Below are 21,985 nucleotides of genomic sequence, written 5' to 3'. Positions count from 1 at the left end.
TTATCTATATTTTAGGGAGAGTCTGGCATTTCAGGTGAAATAGACAATAATGGAATAGAAGTTAAATCTCAGAAAAAACAAATGCTGCTTAATAGATAGGACAGTGATGGTGAACCTTTTAGAGACCGAGTGCCCAAACTGCAACCCAAACTGCAACCCATCGGGTGCTGGGTGGGCATGGCCCATTGGGTGGCTGTGGCCCATTGGGTGGGCATAGCTGGGTGGTCGTGGCCACCTTGATGTTGCTCGTAGGGAGGGACGCCTGTGGGGGCCAGGCAGGATTGGGGGAGATCCAGGGGATCTGTGGCAGGTGGGACGGTGGGCAGGAGGCTAATCCTGCGGGGTGAGGCAAGGCGAGGCAGAGGGTAGAGCAGGGGTGCCATTGCCGCAGGGCAAGGCAAGGCGAGGTAAGGGTTGGGGAAGCTGCTGCCTGACACCATCGGCCCCTGCATTTGCCGCCTCGCACGTCGCACCCAATGCTGTTGCCATGAAGCCGCAAAACAACCCGGGCGGAGGTAAGGAACCAGTATACCGGTTTCTTACCGCCACCCAGCTTGTTCTGCGGCCTCATGGCAGTGGCACTGGGCAGGAGATGGCAAACAGCTGGTTTTGGCGCAACGAGGCTGTTTGCCGCTGGCCGCGGCCATTTGCCGCCTTGCACGTCGCACCCACCTCCATCGCAAATCTTTCCAGAAACTCACTGCAAAGGACGCCTGGCATGAAAGACGCTAGCACAACTCCCAGGAGCCAGAAGGGCGCTTCATGGCAGTGGCACTGGGCAGGAGGCAGTAAACAGACGGTTTCGGCGCAACGTGGCTGTTTGCCGCCAGCCGTGGCCATTTGCCGCCTTGCGCGTTGCACCCAATGCCGCTGCCATGAGGCCACAGAACAAGCCGGGCAGAGGTAAGGAACCGGTATACCGGTTTCTTTTATTATAACAAATGTTATTGGTTTTCCAGTTTTACATTTAAGTATTTAGAAAGCAGTGTGGTGATTGGGTAATCAATAATTCAATAACAAAATCTTTAGTACATATGTCAGGTTACATCATCAAAAATTCCTTCTCTATTTCCCTTAACATTTGCTATGTCATATTTAAACAAGTAAATTTCTAATTATAACAAGCTCAGTTGAGACATTTATCAATATATTTTTGCTTATACATATCCATATCCTGTTTTTAAGTTTTACCTAATTTTTAATTTTTAATTACAGTATTCCAATTTAACCTTTAACATCCATAGTATTTAAGTTTTGAGTAACCCAAATTTCCTTTATTTCACTACATAAAAGTTATAATATCTAAGATACACATATTATTTACTTAAATATATTCTTAATTTATTTCATAAACATTTTCTATTTCTCATCCTAGTACATCCCCACTTACTAATAAAGTGTCCTTTATTGTCTCAAGTCCATCATCTGTATTATCTGGGCTAAACAATAATTCGAAGCTATTTCCAATAGTTAATTTTCATTTCCCTTATGAATTTCAATCCTAAATATTAAGCCAATTAATCCCTTATTTTTTATCATTTTCTAACAATATTTAAATCTATAATCACATTTCCCTTCATCTCAAAATCTTCCTTTAGCCCATTAGTTGAGACATTAGGATCTTCTGTCATAAATCAGAAGACTCCATTTTTTAAATCTAACTCTAGCTTTCTTTTTATGCCAACCAGGCTTCCATACCAATGCCTTTAAATCATCAGATAGATCTCCCTTCATTCTTGCACATGTTATTTGAATCAAAGGAGACCATCTGGTTATTAATTTTCCAGAGGAACTGGCCCATTTATAATCGTTAAATTGTTGCCTTGGTGACTCAGGTCTCTATATTTGCTCTAGTGTATTTATCTTCAATTCGGTCTGTCTTCTTCCTCAGGTTTTTTCTGGTTTAAGTAAAAAGTCATGTCCAATTTTTATGGTTGTTGTTTGGTTGTCTAGGTTTTCAGGGTGCTGTACTTGTTGATCTTTAACAGCCTCTGTCTTGGTATTACTTTCTTCCGCTTCTGTTGCTTTTTGGGTTGTAGGTTCTTTAGTTGCAATCAGGGTTTGGTTGTCAAAATTTTCAGTGTGTTGTACTTGTTGTTCTTTAAAGTCCTCTGTCTTGGTATTAATTTCTTCCACTTCTGTTGTTTTTTGAATTGTAAGTTCTTTAGTTGGAATCAGGGTTTCATTTTGTAGGTTTAAGCTGGCGCCTTTGTCTTTCAGTCTAGATTTAATTATCTCAGTGGCTTCAAGAATTTTTTCAAGTATAAGTTTGTAATTAGCCGAAATTTGTTGCTGGTCGTCCTCCATTTCTGAGATAGTTATGAATGGTCCTTTAGTGGAGGCTATTTTTTAAACAAGAGTCAGTACCTCCACAGTTCCTGAAAGCCAATTTCACCGTCCAGCTGTTCTCTCAGCTTTTTATCTCTCTTAGACAATACCAAGGACAGGTCTGGGCTGTAAAAGCAGGTCTCTTGGTCAAGAATATTCACTTGCTGTACCAAGTTTTGCCACAAGATGTCCCCAATAGCATTTATAGTCTTTTTCAGGATGTGCTGGGTTTTTATCCTTTCATCTTTTTTACAAGTAGATAAGGTAACAGATCCCCGTGAAAGTAGGAACTTTTTGGATCCCCAAATATCAAAAAGATGCAAATCCAAATACTTAGTTGTTCTTTTCAAGGCTTTATTTTCCCAAGTAGTCAGATGCCGCCATTTTAGAGGGTGGGAGGAAGACATTCCCTTCCCTCTCTCCTCACAGGGGGAAGAAATTTCAAGAAGTTTTTTACAGGAAAATACTTGGGATACAAAGAAGGTAAGATCTCACCCAATTCCTCCATGGTGCTTTCGAAGTGCTTGATAGTAATTTTGGCCTCGGCTGGTAACAGCTTAGTGATGGGCCATATTAATGGCTGATCTTTTTCCCATCAGTTCGAAGAGCTGCTCTGGATCAAACGGAAGGGCTGCCGCCCTTCTGCAATCAATTGGAGGTCCTCTTCACACTCGTCACCCCTCCAGGGCAACTTCCGACCCTTTTCAGGGTCCCCCGGCGGGAGAAAATCAGATGGCGGAGAGAGCGATTGCCCCACATGTCCGCCAGTTTATAAGCACAAACTGGAACCCCGGTATACCAGTTTCTTACTATCGCCTGGCTTGTTCCGTGGCCTCATGACAGTGGCATTGGGTAGGAGGTGGCAAATGGCCAGTTTTCAGCGTGACGCAGCTTTTTGCCGCCTCACATATTGTGCCCAATGCGGCTTGGTCAAAAGCGGCCATAGAACAAGTGGGACAGGTTTCCCCCTCACCTGCCCATTCAGCTACAGCTTTGGTGGCTCTATAGGCAGAGCCACCAAAGCAGCAGGTGGAACACCGGAGACTCAGGGAGGGAGGGCGCTGAAGTGGGCGGTTGGACCATTGGCAAGAGCAACACGTCTGAGCGGAAGGCGGCCTCGGAACAAGTGGGGCAGGTAAGAAAAGAAATCCTCATCCCCCCCTTTCTTTCCTTACCTGACTTCCAGCCCCGTGCTGTTTCTCCTTTGCAATCCGCCACTGCCACCTGCAAGGAAACAAAGAAAGGTTTTTTTGGGGGGGGAAAGGTCAATCAATCAATCAATTCCAACTTCGCAATCTTTCACGAGAAGTTGGAATTGATTGATTGACCTTTTTTCCCCAAAAAAACTTCCTTTGTTTCCTTGCACACGGCGGCGGCGGATTGTGAAAGAGAAACAGCACGGGGCTGGAAGTCAGGTAAGGAAAGAAAGGCAATTTCTGGGGGAAGCGAGGATTTCTTTCCTTACCTGCTCCACTTGTTCCGACGCATTGCTCTTGCCAATGGCCTGACTGCCCACTTCAGTGCCCTCCCTTCCCGAGCCTCCGGCACTTCACCTGCTGCTTTAGTCGGCCTGCTGGCCCCCACCTCAACACCCTGCCCACCGCTGCCCAGCATGGCCGCCCCGAAGCTGCAGGGGCTGGCCTAGCATAGGAAGGGCACACGCCACACCCTCCCGCCACCATGCAGGGTAAGGTTGCTGCGCCCACCCCGCCCAGATGCCCTCGCCTCCCCCAAGCGTCATTTTACTAACCTGCCTTTCAGCTGCATTCCGTTTCTCGGTTCGCTTCTCAGCCTTCGCTGCGTGTTTGTGGGACTATCGGTAAAAAAAAAAAGTTCCATCAGACTTTCTAACTTCTTGACATCTCATGAGAAGTTAGAAAGTCTGATGGAACTTTTTTTTTATCGATAGTCCCACAAACACGCGGCGAAGGCTGAGAAGCGAACCGAGAAACAATGCAGCTGAAAGGCAGGTTAGTAAAAAAAATGCTTGGGGAGGTGGGGACGGGCACGGCAACCTTACCCTGCGCGGGTATTGATGCAGGTTGCTCATGGACAGGACTGAAGGCCTAGGACTGGGGCGATGGTGCACGTGCCCACAGAGAGGGCTCTGCATGCCGACTGTGGAGATAGGAGGTATGCTTCTATAGTATACTTCCCTTTCAAATATATCACTTTCTTGAATTTCTTCCATCATAGAATTTGAATTTCTGCTATCCAACCTGAATGTGAGGAAGCTGGTTGCACCTTATATCCTCAAGCTCTATACATTGTGTATATGAATTATGTTACACATAGTGAATGTTAGATGAAGAATATGAAGAAGCTCATCCCTGAAACTCTCAAAAACACTATAGGCCACTACCGCACAGAATGCACATAAATTAGGATGGGACTAGGCACCCTTGACGTATAGCTATGCTGGCCACATGATCATGGAAATTATCTTTGGACAACGCTGGCTTCCTTGGCCAAGAAACGGAAATGAGACCATGCCCTAGAGTCAGACGCGACTGACAAGGTAACCTTTACCTTTATGTACCATATCAGGTTCCTTGGATACAATTAAATTATAATAAAAATATCAAAGATCGACTACACCAATATGTTACAAAGTGTTGACAGTAAGGCAAAGTACAGTAACATGATACGATAGAATGTAGTCCAGATTCCCATGAGGGAAAGAGTGCATTCTAGAGGAGCAAAAGACAGAAAAATTTAGACAGTTGGTGTGAGAGGAAGAGAGTTAAGTCAGCTCCTTTCTAAGAGTTCTCAGAATATATACAGTATTTAATGGTGCAGCAGTCTGCTTTAGTTTGGCAAGATTTCTGTCTATAGGTGAGAAACAATAAAGGAAACTGCTTAGAAGAACTTCAGCATGTCTTCCTTGATTTTTGTAGCCTGACACTTAATGTCTTTTTGAAAGTATACTTTTTAATAAAAACTCTTTATCATAAACTGAAATGGTACATTCCAGAATGGATGAAGCCCAAACTAGACTCAATAATCCATTAGGGCAGGGGGTCTCAAATGTTATATAATGTCACCACCTAAAATGGTAAGTTTGCATAAGACCCATCCAAACCTACTTAATAACATTAATGATTTCATTGCAGTTAGTGTTCTCCTTCTGTCCTGGCCACTTTTTATAGAGGCACGATTGAAAGCATTTTTACAAACTGCATCACTGCCTGGTTTGGTGGCAGCAATGCCTCAGATAGAAGGTCCATACAGAGAATGGTAAGGACAGCCGAGAAGATCATAGGAAACTCACTTCCTGGTATTCAGGATGCAGTTTATAAGTGCTATGTGGTTAGAGCTCAAAGCATTGTTAGAGACCCCACACACCCACTTTATGGGAGGAGGTTTTGAAGTATTTCTAGAAGAACTACTCGATTCTGTAATAGCTTTGTTCCCTGTGCCATCCATCTGGTAAACTTGCAAGATTCACTTTTCTCGCCATACACATACATACATAACCCGAACTAGACTGTTGTTTCTCTGTGTCATATAATATATGTAGGTATATGCATAATTCTGTATTTATTTATTTTTGTCATATTTATGCACTGTATATCAGAGGTGGCGACCCTTTGAGAACTGTATGCAATGAAATTTCATTTTAATGTATGCCAATTAGTGTACATTCAAAGTGACAATAAAGTTATTATATTCATAATTACATTTTCATCTGCATGAATAATCTGGAATTCTGAAATTCTGAAAAGCTTACAGTGAGTTTTGATACTGGTCCACTTCATTTGCATGTCTGATTAAGTTTAATAAGAAATTGTGACACCTTACACCCAATTGTTTTCCTTCCTGGGATCCTGACCCATAGATTGAGAACTCCTACTTTATAGATATCTGCAGGTAATAAAGTGATATAATGGCATGTTGGAATAATGTTGAGGGACAAGGTAAAGAGATGTTGCCTAGGGAATAATCAGACAAGAGAGGGAGGAGCCTGCAGTTGCTTAACAGAGAAAGAAACTTAAGAAGGACCCATCCTAATTGATCAGGCTGTAAAAAGAGATGTGGGAGATTTGTACTTTCAGACTTGCAAGATTCTGTTAATGTAGCCTTACAATAAATAGAATTAGCTCATCAGGTCATGCTTCCTGTCTGGCGTACCATACAAGTGAAGCTAGAGAATAGGTCCACAAAAGATCAGCAATGAAATGGAAAGTCAGTTATCATCTGATTAAACCTGAATCTTCTGTTATTTTTTGAGACGTTTCTTACCCCCTGCAAGAGATTTCCATGCTAACGTATTTCCTACGTTAGCCAATAAGGTACCATATAGCCATAAGGTACTTACCAATGTTCATTCACTTATTTGCAGCCCTGTTAAAATTTGCCAAGTTAAAATTGGCTATGAATCACAACTGTGCCTTAGGATGCTTGTTGCCATCCTTGAACAGTTTGCTAAGTGAACAATTGATAAAATAATGGTGCAAACGAAAGAAAATATTTTCTCATTTTTTTTAAAAAAAACCTTCCAAATAGGATTTTTCAGATTGTGTAAGTTCTTTAACATTTCAGTGATGTTAACCTAACAAACTGCTTTTACATGGTGTACAATAGCTGGAAAATAGCCAGAAGGCTATAGTGTTACTTGTAAATCCTATAAAATTTGTATATGTGACAAGAATGTGGCTGACACATTTTTTATTTGTTGATTGAGCTCATATTTTAAAAGTTATTTTATAAAATAAACACCTCTGCCCTTCTTTCCAGCAGGCAGCACAGCAATCTGCTCTCCGGGTTCTATCTGACAGGTACATTTTGTTGTTTTTATGAATTATGAATTGCTCTGTGAAATGCTGAATCCTATTTATTGTGGTATATAACTCATAATTGGATTTTGTCCCTGAAGTATCTCTGAACTAGGGTATTAAACATTTTGCATGTTTGGATTTGTCATGCATGCATAGAATTTATTGTAGAAAAAGGTAAGTCATAGTCGTCCTGCATTTCATACAAAAAAACTCTGGTTGTGGCATGAAACTAAAGAGATGAAAGTACATGAATCAAGTAATAAATGCATCAGTTTAGCAATTGCTTGGCGTATATCTGGGCTCATTTCACAGCATTAAGGATGCAATTTATTTCTGAATTGCCTTTTTTCATTTTATTTTGAGTTTTTTTTTTAATGATGGAAATCATCCAGATATTGTTCTGTCTGTCTGTAATGTTGTTCTTTGGAACAACATTATTGATGCTAAATGATTGTTCTAATTTTGGCCAATCCTTTTCTCAAGTCAAATTTCTATTCATATCTCTGAGATATTGCATTATTTCTCTCTATATGGCATTCAGACACGTGGTTGTTTGTCAATAGATGGTTTTACTGTACTTACATAACTCCCAGTGAAACTGCTGGGATTTTAGAGAAGTCCTTTTTGTAACAGTTTCAATACTGTTTTAGATTTAGGAAATAGGAAGTTATTATTGCTGGAAGTATATTTGATTGCACCTTTGCTTAAAAAAATCAAAAGAGAACAACAAAAAATTATTAGATTTATATTGATCCACAAATAAGGCACTGTGTCATGAATCAAAGTAAATTTCCCTTTGTCTTGGCAGGTTTATCAATTCTTCTGCCCACACTCATTTGCCTCCCTGAAAATAAGAAATAGTACACTTTCTAAGGCAGCAAAACAGAGTTTGCTACCACTTAGAATGAATTATACATCATTCATGGGCAAATAACATTTCTTTGTGGACTAAGCCTAAAATCATGAAAACAATCTCTGCAAACAAGTGCTTACTGATGTGTTTATTTGTTGGCAAGGGGCAGGATAAAAAAACTTGTTTTTACAAATTGATCAAAAGTTGAATGGTTTGAATTGTTTGAAGAGGGGGATTGGTCCTGGAAAACAGATGTTTGCAAGGTTATATGATAAATATAGAATTTCTAGAACAGGAAGAAAAATTGCCACCATATTTCAGTTTTGAATGCATAGAAGGTTCTTTTATCCTTGTCGGACTCCAGTCCAATCTGCTAGCATAAACGAGATCCTACAATCTAGAATTGCCTGCTGCAATCTGGTGCTCAGTCAGATGCACTGATCTACACATTCCATCATTCCAGTCAGCATGATCAGGGATTGTGAAGTGGCTTAGTTAACCTGGAAGAAAGTTGGCTGCCTACTCTATGTACTGCCAATCAACATTTAAATGGAAGGTGGGAAACTTATAATCCTTCATATATAACTTCTAGTATGTCCAATATTTGCTATGCTGAATAAGGTTCCTTGGAGTTGAAGATTAGTAACATCTGGAGATCCACTCATACTTCCATTTACCACTAAACTTACTTCTAAAGGTCATCTATTTTGTTTCTATGGATATGATGCATATTCTTTTCTTGAAGGATCAAATAACATTTTTCTTATTTGCAGCATAATCTACTTATCTTTCACTTTCTCCTTCTGTTTCCTCATCCCATTTTAAATTCTATATCAATCAAGCCACTTCATGCATCAGGAGAAGTAAGATACACCATGAAAGCTTATATATTTTAAATAAAGTGTGTTAATAAAAAAAATGCTACCAAGTTCCTGATTTCTTGGTACCTTAGAATCTATATCCTTCTATGTCAACAAAAGTTGATTTTGAAGAGAGAAGCCAAATATCTGTAGGTGGGAAAAGCCTAGAATTTATAGACTCAGATTTTTTTCCTATTTTTGATTTTATTCAAAAGAAAGTTAAAATGCAAAGCTCCAAAAACAAAAAACAAAAAACACAAAACAATTAAGACATAAAAAGTGCATTGAAAACAAAAAGGGCAACACATATACATATGTTATCCCCTCTAACTGAATACTGGTTAATATATTACCACAATATTGATTCCCACCTTTGCAAAGTGGGCCCCCCAAAATTTTTAAACTAGTAAATCTATTTGCAGATTATTGACCTGTCTTCTATATGGTATATTAATGACAAAATAGTTAACAGGAAAAACAATAATAATAAAAAAGACATCCCACTGTCTCGTTGCTCGTGGTCACAATGGGGCAGGAGAGCGTATGTCACACCGGTGCCACCGTCATGAGGTGAGGTGAGTCAGATGGGTGGCTGCCCCATGTGCCCCACTCCCGCTTACCTTAGGGCCCAAACAGGTCACTCCCTGCTCGGCAATCTCCCCCCATCCGTTCAATGACCTGGCTGCTTGCCCACCTCTTCTCTTTCATTCCCCTCCCGAGCCAGACTCCCATGCTACGGAGGATGGGCAAGGAAGGTTCAGTCACCTTAACTGGTTCCCTTCTGCTGTTTTGGAGCCAGGGGGAGTGACAACAAAAAGTCTCTACTGTGGCTGTACATTAGCCACATCTACTGCTGGAGGGGCTTTCTTCTGTCCCCGCCAGCCCCACCTCACCCCTCAGATCACTTGCCAGTGCTGGCGGCCACCTCTGCCTGCCATTTGGGTCCTGCTACACTGTGTCACACTGCCTGCTCCCTGATCGCCGCCTGTATTATAAGGTTTCAATGGCAGCAGCTCTGGAGGCTGGTCGTAGGCTCTCTGCATCGTCCCTGGGCTGGCCCACCTCGCAGCTGTGCCCAGCAGCTGGCGGGGGCACTCCGAAGACCATGCTGCCATGACTCCAGCTGCCAACTCTCCCATGACTATCTAATTAAAAACTGTCTAATGACTCAGTGCATTTTTGTTTTATGATATATGTGTCATTTCATTAGTGTCATGTCAAATAATGCCAATTAAAATTAGACTTGCAGGATGGGAAGAGAGATGGTTACCATAGCAACTCTGAACTGTGTTCACTTGGGATTATGGAAGTGCTTGTTGAGGCTGCCTGGCTGAAACCTCAACCACCCAACTCTGAAACAAGAATTGAGAAATAGATACAAGGCAAGGAAAAGGAGGGGGAGCCTTATCCCTTGATCCTACACCAGAGGTGTAAAACTGCCAGCCCGAGAAAGAAGAAATGGTAATATTTAGACAATATCAGTCTCATTTTCTTTTAGTTAATCTTTACTACCAACTCCAAGCTTACAATCTTTACCTTCTCAATAGAATTCTTTATTCTTTATTGGCCAAGTGTGATTGGACACACAAGGAATTTGTCACAGGTGCATAAGTTCTCAGTGTATATACAAACAACAGAAGTGTTAGATCATAAAGCATAGTTACAATAATAATAATAATAAAGTTGGAAGGGACCTTGGTCATCTAGTGCAACCCTCTGCTCAGGCAGGAAACCCTATACCATTTCAGAAAATGGCTGACCAGTCTCTTCTTAAAAACTTCCAATGTTGGAGCATTCACAGTTTCTGGAGGCAGGTTGTTCCACAGATTAATTGTTCTGTCAGGAAATTTCTCCTTAGTTCTAGATTGCTTATCTCTTTGATTAGTTTCCATCCATTGCTTCTTGTCTTGCCTTCAGGTGCTTTGGAGAATAGCTTGACTCCCTCTTCTTTGTGGCAACCCTTGAGATATTGGAACACTGCTATCATGTCATCCCTCGTCCTTCTCTTCATTAAACTAGACATACCCAATTCCAGCAACTGTTCCTTATACGTTTTAGCCTCCAGTCCCCTAATCATCTTTGTTCCTCTTCTCTGTACTCTTTCTAGAGTCTCAACATCTTTTTTACATCGTGGTGACCAAGACTGGATGCAGTATTCCAAGTGTGGCCCTACCAAGGCATTGTAAAGTGGTATTAATACTTCACGTGATCTTCATTCTATCCCTCTGTTAATGCAGCCCAGCACTGTGTTGGCCTTTTTGGCAGCTGCAGCACACTGCTGGCTCATATTTAAGTGATTGTCCACTAGGACTCCGAGGTCCCTCTCACAGTTATTACTATTGAGCAAGGTACCCCCTATACTATACCTGTACATTTGGTTTTTCTTGCCTAAATGTAGAACCTTACTTTTTTCATCACTGAATTTCATTTTGTTAGATAGCGCCCAGTGTTCAAGTCTGTCCAAATCCTTCTGTATCCTAAGCCTGTCTTCTGGAGTGTTGGCTATTCCTGCCAGCTTGGTGTCATCTGCAAATTTGATGAGTTCCTCATCTATCCCCTCATCCAAATCATTGATGAAGATGTTGAAGAGCACTGGGCCCAGAACAGAGCCCTGGGGCACTCCATTACACACTTCCCTCCCTGTAGTTGCAGTTCCATTGAGGACCACATGCTGAATATGGCTGGTCAGCCAGCTACGAATCCATCTGGTGGTGATGCTGTCTAACCCACATTTTTCTATCTTATTAAGTAGTAGATTGTGATCTACTTTATCAAATGCCTTACTGAAGTCCAAGTAAATTATATCCACGGTATTTGTCTGGTCCACTAATTTTGTCACTTGGTCTGTTTTTGACAAACCCATGTTGGCTTTTGGTAATAACTTTGTTTGCCTCTAGGTGTTTGCTGATTCGTTGTTTGATTATCTTTCCCAGAATCTTCCCAAGTATTGAGATCAGGCTGATAGGTCTGTAGTTTCCTGGGTCCATTTTTTTCCTTTTTTTGAAGATGGGAACTACATCAGCTCTTTTCCAGTCCTCCGGTAGTTCCCCAGTGCTCCAGGATCTTTGAAAAATATAGTTCAGTGGTTCTGAGATCACATCTGCCAGTTCCTTCAGAACCTTGGGGTGTAATCCATCTAGGGTGGACAGGTGCTCACTTATTATTTTCTTGCCTATCTTAACTTGTGTTTCTAATCTATTTTTTATGGTACTGTTTTTGATAGGTTGGACTGTTTTTTCCCTTTGTGTAAAGACAGGTGCAAAAAACAAGTTAAATAGTTCTGCTTTGTCCCTGTTGCTTATCACCTTCTTGCCACTTTCTCCCACTAGTGAACTAATCATTTCCTTAACTTTTTTCTTGTTTTTTACATGTTGAAAGAAGCTTTTTTTGTTATTTTTGACTTTTGTCACAAGCCTTAGTTTATTTTGGGCCTTAGCTTTCCTCACTTCATCTTTGCAGGCTCAGGCTATTTGCTGATATTCTGCCTTAATTATGTGCCCCTCGTTCCACTTTTTATACTTGTCCTTTTTGTCTTTCAATTTATCAGAGAGTTCTTTATGCAGCCATGATGGTTTCTTTTGAGAGCTGTTATTTTTCTTCTTTGCTGGTATTGTGCTAGATTAGGTTTTTATAATCTCACTTTTCAAAATTTCCCAAGCTTCTTGAGTTGTTTTCCCCTTGAGGATTCTCATCCATGGAATCCTTCCCCAGCTCTCTCTAAGTTTATTCAAATTAGCTCTCTTAAAGTCCAAGACTCTAGTTTGACTGTGTTCTATTGCTTGTGCTTGCATAATGTTGAATCCCAATATTGCATAATCTCTCCTCCCCACCCCCCAAGGTTCCTGTGGCTTCAACATTTTCTATCATTTAATCTCTGTTAGTGAGAATTAGGTCTAATATGGCTAATCCCCTAGTTCCCTTCTCTACTTTTTGGCAGACAAAGTTGTCTGCTAGGTTTGTCAGGAATCTGTTTGATCTTCCACTTGGTGCAGAGTTTGTCTCCCAATTGATGTCAGGGTAATTAAGGTCCCCCATTACTATTGCGATGTGCTTCCTACATACCTTAGTTAGCTGACTAGCAAAAAGTTCATCTATTTCTTCTGTTTGGTTGGGTGGCCTATAGTATACATCTATGGCAATGTCATTTCCCCCCCTTTTATATTGACCCAAATGCATTCAAGACAGTTTTCATCATTGTTGTGCTCTATTTCTGTAGAGATGTAGTTATTTCTTATATAGAGAGCAATTCCACCTCCTCTTTTATTTGGTCTGTTTCTTTTAAATAATTTAAATCCCTCTAGCTGTGTGTTCCATTTGTGGGTTTGTTCCCACGAAGTTTCCGTAATAGCAACAATATCATATCTGCCCTCATTTACCTGAATTCCTAGTTTACCCTGTTTATTGCTTATACTCTGTGCATTGGTGTATCATTAATCATAAGATCCAAACAGCAAGTGATAATCATAAAATACCAATAGGAGAAGGTAGTAGGAAAGATGAGAAGATGAGAAAAGATGAGAAATGAGAAAATGAGAAAGATGAGAATATGAGAAGGATATCTTTAGGCCTAAGACAATGCTGTGGGAATTGAATATTCAGCAGAGTGATGGCACGGGGGGGGGGCTATCTTTGTGTCTAGTTGTTTTGGCATGCAATGCCCTATAGCAGTGTCCTGAGGGAAAAAGTTGAAACTGTTTATGTCCAGGACTTGAGCAGTCTGTAGATATTTTCTCAGCCCTCTTTTTGGGTCGTGCAGTATACAGATGCTCAATGGAAAGCAGGCTGGTTACAATTGTTTTTTCTGCAATCCTAACTATCCGTTAAAGTCTGTACCTGTCCTGTTTAGTTGCTGGCCAAAACAAACAGTTATTGAGGTACAAATGACAGACTCAATAATTCCTCTGTAGAACTGTATCAGCAGATCCTTGGGCACTCAGAGCTTTCTGAATAAATAAACATACACTGAAAAGTGAAGCAAACCTACTTGCTTATGTATATAAATGGAAATTTAAATGAATTAGTGTTTAATACAGACATGTCAAACACAAGGCCCAGGGGCCGGATGTGGCCCGCGAAGTGGTTTCATATGGCCCGCGAAGCCATCCTGGAAACAGTGAGGGAACGGCCCCCACTGCCTTGGCCCTGGCCCAGGCCAGCCGGGAGCCAATGTACAATTTTGTGGTGGCCATCTTGGCACTTGCCCCGGTGGATCATGCCTTGGCACTTGCCCCGGTCCCACCCCCTTCTGCGAGAGACCCTCGGATCTGTCCCACTCCTGCCCAGGCCCCCACAGGCCCCCTTGACGCAAATGATGTAGAGCTGGCCACGCCCACCCAGTAGGCCACACCCACTCCATCCACACCCACCCAGTAGGCTGCACACACTCTGGCCACACACACCCCACCCTCCCAAGGGCAACCGCAATGCTGATGCGGCCCTCAGTGAAATTGAGTTTGACACCCCTGGTTTAATACATTTACAGGAAATTATGTAAATATGTTCTCCAGAGCTTAATGTAAGTCACATTTAGTAATCTTCCCAAAATAACAATAATAGTTCTTACATTCCATTAGAGATGGAAGATATGATTCACTTTTAAAATAAAAAATGAAAAATGTAAAGATTAAGGTAAAAAATGAAGCAACTGAAATAGTAAAGATATTAGACTAGGAGTGGATTGTAATTCTTAGCAGTATCTTGTAATAGGAAGACAAATATGTCTTCTGACATGTTTTATATTGTTACCTTTGGCTACAATTTATTCTTTTAAAGAAAACCTGCTCATTCATATTTTTGGTACTTTGATTTCAACTAATCACAACATTAATCACTACTAGAACATCTCAATAGTCATAGCAATCCATTTAAAGCTTTATCAGCACGATCACAATTTGTTAGCTTCATGTGGGTTTGGGGGGATTTTTTTTTGTACTATGCACTGTGCAATATATAGATGAAATATCACACAGAGCTCAATCTTAAAAAAGAGAAAAAGTCATACTGTGATTATGTTTGCTTATGGCCCCAAAATAAACTATGCTTACTCAGAAAACATCATTTTTAGAAGAGGCTTCAAGAGAATGCAAATGATTTCAGATGAATTAAACACATGTCTGTAGTTTCCCTAGAGACAGTCAAGGATTGATTAGTTTGACCCCATGTGACCCCACAAGGATTGAGCCTCACAAAAAATGTATGCAGATCCAGGTTTTCTAAGCCAAGTAATTATATAGTTAATTTCAAAGAAACCCATTAATCCTATATCACAAGTTGCTTGCAATCTGCTAATTGTATAGCAGACAAGACCTTTAATAAAAATAGGATGAATGCAACATTTTTTTTCTCCTTTGGATCTAAAACACACCTGAAACCTGTGGCATCAGCTTCCCATGCTCAACCTTAATAATAATAAATGTGCAGAATAAAACAGTGACTATCTCAAATATGTAAGAGATAATTTCAGCAAATGCAGTTTATCAAACAGAGATAAGCACTCATATTAGCTAAATCTGTGAGCTTAACAAAAAAAAAAACGTGGCTATTTGACCTATGTCTCTAGCAGATTATTTCCTTAGATCAGGGATGTCAAACTGCCGGCCCGTGGGCCGGATGCGTCACACGGAAGCCGCACCCACCCCATTGCTGGCAATGGCAAAACAGTCACGTGACATCACGAGTTTGACATGTCTCCCTTAGATGGTACTAGTAGTCCTTAACTTAACAGCCATTCATTTAGTGACTGTTGGAAGTTATAACAGCACTGAAAAAAGTGAGTTATGATCAGTTTTCACACTTATGATCAATGCAGTATGGTCATCTGATTAAAATGCAGGCACTTGGCAACTGACATGTATTTATGACAGTTGCACTGTCCCATGATCATGTGATAACCATTTGTAACCTTCCCAGATGAAACAAAGTCATTGGGGGAAGCCAAATCCATTTAAGGATTGAATGATTCACTTAACAACTGCAGTGATTCGCTTAACAACTGTGGCAAAAAAGTGCAAATGGGTGCAACTTACTTAGCAACAGTCTTGCCCAGTAACAGAAAGTTTGGGCTCAGTTGTCATACCTGTATTAACATTTCCAAACAAACAAACTAAGCTTATTAGGCACCTCAGTAGTATTATAATGTAATGGATGACTCTTCCAAAACTTGCTGGGAAGAAGGCACAACAAAAATGGTTGGTTCCTTCATTTTTGTAAAATCCAGCTGTAAGTCTAATCTTTTTTCATCCTTTGTGATATATACAGATCCTTAGTTAAGAGCAGTGTTCTTTCCAGTTTATTGACTGCAATTTGTTTTTAAGCCCTGTTCAAAGGGTTGGTGTTTCCACTGAAAGCTTGAAATAGAATAGAATTCTTTATTGGCCAAGTGTGATTGGACACACATAAGGAATTTGTCTCTGGTACATAAGCTCTCAGTGTACATACAAGCAACATGATAATCATAATCATAATAATAACATACAATCACCATCAGTTTGGGAAACTAAGAAACCTTAAGTGCTGCTGCCATCATATAAAGTTGCTATTATGCTTTCTTGCTAAACTTCATTGTATGCTGGAACAAACTAGAAACATTTTTACCTGTGCCAGAGTTTTCCGGCAGGGGTAAACAGAAGCTGTAGGTGGGTTTTTTATTACTGGGCAATCAGTCAGAAAGAAAGGATTTAAATACACTAACAATTAAATAAAAGATTCAAACACTCACAGTCGCAATATTGATTGCCTCCTTCTCGTACCCTTTAAGACGGGTGTCAAACTGCCGGCCCACGGACCGGATGCATCATGCTGAAACCGTGCCCATCCCATTGCCAGAAATGGGAAAAAAGTCACAATACATCGCAACACATCATGTGATGTTGCAAGTTTGATACCCCTGCTTTAAGAGGAAATAAGTACTGTAGTGTAACATGTAGTTTGACCCTTTAAAAATTAAAAACTCTTAAGATCAAACCTAGCACCAACCAGCTGTCTCTTATTATATGTGAACATCCAATTTCAAGGAGACTAAGAAGCAAATAGAGTTCAAAGTTAATTCTATAAAGGGTTAACTCATATGGACCAGGGAATCTAACTGCTCAACCACAGCTGATGCAAGGTCATTGACAAATACACAGAGAACCTGGGGGTTACTTTATTTTTCTTGTGAACAGGTCAAATAAAACACTGCTGATATTCCATTTATCTGTTGTGACAAGCAAACACTTGGCAGCAAGTACAAGCATACCCTGGAATCTGGCATCAGTCTCCTAGCACAGCTGTCAACCTGCTGACTAATCACTTCTTCCTGAAGTTAATGCAACTCTAGTTTTTAACACTCTTTCATCTCACATACCCAGGCATTTGGTCCTTGGAGAGAGCTATTTGTTTTGGTAATGCAGTAATTAATTATAACTTTTTTTACAAGTTTGACAGCAGGCTATTTGCATGAGTTCTTTTTCTGTAATATTTACAGTGTGGTGGTTTGTGGTTTTTTTTGTAGCTGGGAGTTAATTTCCTTGACTAATTCAGGTTATCTCCTAAGGGAGATCTGGAAAATATTCACTCTGATTTAATTATTAAGGGAGGTTTACACTTTTTTTTTTATTTTTAGCACCATGTTTAGGGATTTTGTTTATTGTTTTAGATAATATCACCTTTGAACACCACACATTCTATAGCACACACCTGGTTGTACAAGGACAGCTGATTTTCCTTCGGTGTGCACTCCTGGGTGGCACATGGCTTCCAGTCAGCATAACTCTGACTTAAGCATCCCAAGGACAAAGTCAAGATACAGGAGTAGTCAGGGAGCTGAACTTATTCTTAGCAGTCAGGGCTTCTTTTTTTTGTGGTTCAGCAAAAATGGAGAACTTTTTCTCATAAAATCTTTATATATCCTTAAAATGCCCTTTCTTGGTTCCTGTGACTTTTCTCTGGTGACAATATAGTTACAGAATCCCTTTTCCCACTGCTTAATAGTCACTCTGATGATGGCCATACATTAATCTTTAACTTTAAGCATTTCCATAGTATTACATGTTGGAAAGTCCCTGATGTTTTATTTTTTACATTTTTATTTGCCAGCTAATCAAAGGTGTTTCATAGGGCATTAAATTCATAGTTAATGAATTAGTATAAAAAACTAAAACAGTCTTCAGAATTTTCATGATTTCAGTAAATGAATTGTATCATCAGTAAGGTAGAAAATAGAGTTGCTTTAATCTTTAATCTTTCATTTCAAAAGATGCTCAGCAAAATTAACAAGAAACAGTACTATTTAACTCACAGGTTTAGATAGGACTGTCAGGTTCCCTAAAGATGAGAATTTCCTTACCTTTAATGACAATTTTGACATGGGTAGGTTTTCATACCACATTGTGATTGAAATGTTTTCTACTGAAACCTTTGCTTCAACCTCTTACAACCTCTAGCTATTAAAATTCAAGAGCATTCTTCTGAAAGGATCCTGACAAGCTATATTGTTCAGGGTGCTCCCAAGCAAAATAGCAATCTTATTTTCAACTAAAGCAACTGGAAATTAAAACAGTTGTTCTTAAATTAAGCTGTACTGCTGTCAGAATCACACTGACCTACCATAAGGGAACAATTCATTCTTGCTTTGGCATTTCCTGTGAAGAAGAAAAGGATACTACTAGTATATCTACTGCCTTGAGAAAATGCTGGCTGCTGATAACTTTATTGTTGCTGGGAGTTCATTTTTTCACAGGATTGGGCCCTTTTCAATGGGATCATAAGGTCCCAGCTGAGCATCAAAAAAATTACATGGTGTGTTTGCCCAATAAAACTTTATTGCAACTGGGATATTCTGTTATGGGGAAGGACTGTATACTGTAGCCACCACTATTTTGCATGCTTTGTGAATGACGTCATTAATGAGCATTTAGTGGAATGATGAAAGACCATGCCCAAATATTTAAACCCTTTTATTTGTTTTACAATCTGGCTATTTAATTAGCAACTGTACATTCCAAGTCAGTTTTCCTGAAGTTCTAAATTGGATTCTATTATTTTGAGGAGGAGACATTTTACAGGGCCTCCTGGGAACTATGCACCAGGCAGAAAGACAGAGAGTAATGTTTTATTTAAACTTAGTTCATTGTGTCCCATATTCTGGTTTTGATCAGTTGCTGGATCTGGAGAATGAGATGCAACCCAATCGGTACTAGGGCTTTTTATAATTTCACCCAGCACATGGCAAGAGCCTACTACCAAAACCATGAGTTTGCTCCAACTATAAGACTTTTCTTTTGCAGGGTTTGCATAGTTTGTGTTTTAATTTAAGCACAGGTTCCACAACTAATTTCTCTTTAGTATTAGTTCTGTCCGTGGCATAATTTGCCAACATTTATCATAGAACAATTTGTACAAGAAATATTATGAATTCAAAATAAATGAGCCCTCTTCAAGGTAAACAATATTATAATGAAGTCAGTCAATGTTATATGTTGTGGTAAATAATTATACCTTTTTTCTTTTTACATATATACTTGTAATAATTATATAAAAAGGACCATGGAACTGGGGCTTGCAACAATATTTTACAGGGTAAAATTTCAATGCTTTTGTTCATAAATCCAGGCAACCATTTTATTTAAGCAGAGCCTTCCATACACACCTATCACAAGTTTTCTCCTTCAGTTTTCCAACTACCTTGAATATTGAGCAGCTTCACTGAGTTTATTTTGAAGTTTGGGATGGAGGGGAGATTATCTAAATGGGAGGAAACCTGTTACATTCCATAAATATGCCTCTTTTTCTCACTTATTTTCCTATGAAATTTGAGGTTTTTCCTCCCAAACTAAAGTCCACACTTGAGTTTATTAATAAAAAAAGGATTTAAAAAAAACAAAATAAGATTTAATTTGTATTTTATACTGTTCTCTCTCTTCGTCCCGTCTCTGAATATGGGTTCAGCAGCAGTTCAAGTGAATCAGAGAGCAGTTCCGAATCTGATTCAGAGACTGAAAGCAGTTCCACAGAAAGCAACTGCAACAAGCAATCACATTATTCCAGCCCAGAGGTAAAGAGTTAAAATCTAATCTTAATTTCTAAACCAGTGAAACTTTTATACCAATAATATGTCTGTGACAAGAGAGCTTTAATATGATATTTTGTTGAAATACTTTGTTTGAAATATGAATATGAAAATGCTGTTAGATGCAGCACAGGATGACATTTTATGCAAGAAAAAAAGATTTATATTGAAATTAGTCTTTCCAGTCCCCGTAAGGCTTTTTAAAAAATAAAAAAAAACTATTGTGGAAAGCTTGATATAAATGAGAACTTTTTGTGTTCATTAAAACATTGATAGATTTCTGACATTGATGCCCAGCTAAGATAGATGAGAAGGCACAGACGCACACACAGTTTATGTAAATATGTGTATGCATACACACACACATACACACACACACACACACACACACACATATATATATATACAATGGGCTGGACACATAGCAAGAAGAATGATGGCAGGTGGACCAAGGTAGTCATAGAATGGATCCCACTTGATAAAAAACATCCACGAAAGAGACTTAAAACAAGATGGATCAATGACATCAGCAAGTATTGTGGGCCCAACTGGCAAAGGAAAGCTCAGGACCGTATAAGTTGGAAATAGGGGAAGAGGTCTTCATCCTGCAGGGGACAGACAATGGCTAAAATGATGATACATATACATATACTTCATCATCATCATCATTGTCATTATCATTTTAGCCATTGTCTATGCATATACCTATACCTATACCTATACCTATACCTATACATAAAATGTGTGTGTGTGTGTCTATGTATGAAGATGCAGGCATTGCAAAGCATTGCATTGCGAAGAGACTTATGGACATACCAGTGCTTCAAATAAAACTAATTATAGTTCCCTCCTTTAATCAACAGATGGGAGGAGGTAGAAGTATTGAATAATACCTTTCACTAGTATTGGGAAATCATTGGATAATTCCTCTCCCACCTACAGAAGATTTAAACAACAATCTGAATCATTTCATTGCAGCTATGTATTTTGCTGTGTAGATGTTATTTATTCATCCATATTATTTAGAAAACACTCTTCAAATATATATTCCTGAACATGAAATTTAAGGTTTTCAAAAATATTTTTAACATAGTTAATATTTTAACTCTTAGAGTAGAATCCAGATTTAGTCAAAATAAAAATAGGCCCATAATCATCATTGGTTCAACCTGAATAGTTTTTGTTTTATGTGAATTGCTTATTGTTACTTTACTTGTTATTTATTTCTGTAACCTAACTTTAAATCAGAAGGCAACTGTAAAAGCCATAATAAGATGTTTAAAATCTTCAAGTATGTTATAAAAATGCATTGCAAGTGTGTCCATAATCCATTTCTAGCAACATTTCAATGCTTTAATCTGTTGCTATTCCGTTGCCATATTGCAGGTACACTACAGCTTATCCCAGTGATGGCGAACCTTTTAGAGACCAAGTGCCAAAACTGCAACCCAAAACCCACTTATGTATCATCGGGTGCCGGGTGGGCGTGGCCCATTGGCTGGGTGTGACCAATTGGGTGGGCATGGCCTATTGGGCAGCTGTGGCTGCGGTGGTAGCGGCAGACTGGGTGGGACTAAAAAGTTCAATCAATCAATTCCAACTTTGCGTGATCTTTTTTTCCCCCGTGAGAAGTTGAAATTGATTGATTGTTTGAACCTTTTTTTTTTTTGCACACGGGGGCGGAGGCCTAAAGCGAAAAAGTTTTGTAAAACCCAGCTGAAGGCCTAGGACTGGGGCAACGGCATGTGTGCCCATAGAGAGGGCTCTGCATGCCACAGGTTCACCACCACGGGCTTATCCTGTTTATTTTTTTAAGCATCATGAACTATGGAAATCAGGCTCCCTGCTGGCAGTGTCAGAGTCTGCAGTTACATTGTGCCTGTCTAGATCTAGAAGGACTGTGCATCAGGCCAGTCACACACAATGCATCCAAGAATGAAAAAGCCAATGGGCAGCCCAGTACAACTATGTCATCCCCATTAGTGGAAAGCAGAGATAATCTTTGCTTTGGGCTTCCAGCAATTCATGTAATGTTCACGTAGTCGCAGACAGGAAAATTGTAAGCAATTATAAATGAAGGGAGGTATCTAATCCTTGCAGAACTGAAGCTACTGACTGA

At 39.7% G+C, this 21,985-nt stretch overlaps 1 protein-coding gene across 1 annotated transcript in view; it reads left to right on the top strand.

Annotated features, from left to right (window-relative positions):
• LOC107288161 (AF4/FMR2 family member 3-like) overlaps positions 1-21,985 on the top strand; it is a gene marked incomplete at its 3' end in the record, with an annotated part of 256,331 nt that overhangs the window by 212,321 nt on the left and 22,025 nt on the right. Inside the window, exons 12-14 of the mRNA XM_029284284.1 lie at positions 7,066-7,106; positions 11,218-11,277; positions 19,749-19,851. Of these exons, the coding sequence (XP_029140117.1) occupies positions 7,066-7,106; positions 11,218-11,277; positions 19,749-19,851 (204 nt within the window). The remainder of the gene's footprint in view (positions 1-7,065; positions 7,107-11,217; positions 11,278-19,748; positions 19,852-21,985) is intronic.

This window comes from Protobothrops mucrosquamatus, unplaced genomic scaffold (assembly GCF_001527695.2).
Source record: "Protobothrops mucrosquamatus isolate PMUCROS unplaced genomic scaffold, P.Mucros_1.0 scaffold490, whole genome shotgun sequence".
In the NCBI taxonomy this organism is placed as follows: domain Eukaryota; kingdom Metazoa; phylum Chordata; class Lepidosauria; order Squamata; family Viperidae; genus Protobothrops; species Protobothrops mucrosquamatus.
This window is presented reverse-complemented; position numbering and strand designations above follow the sequence as displayed.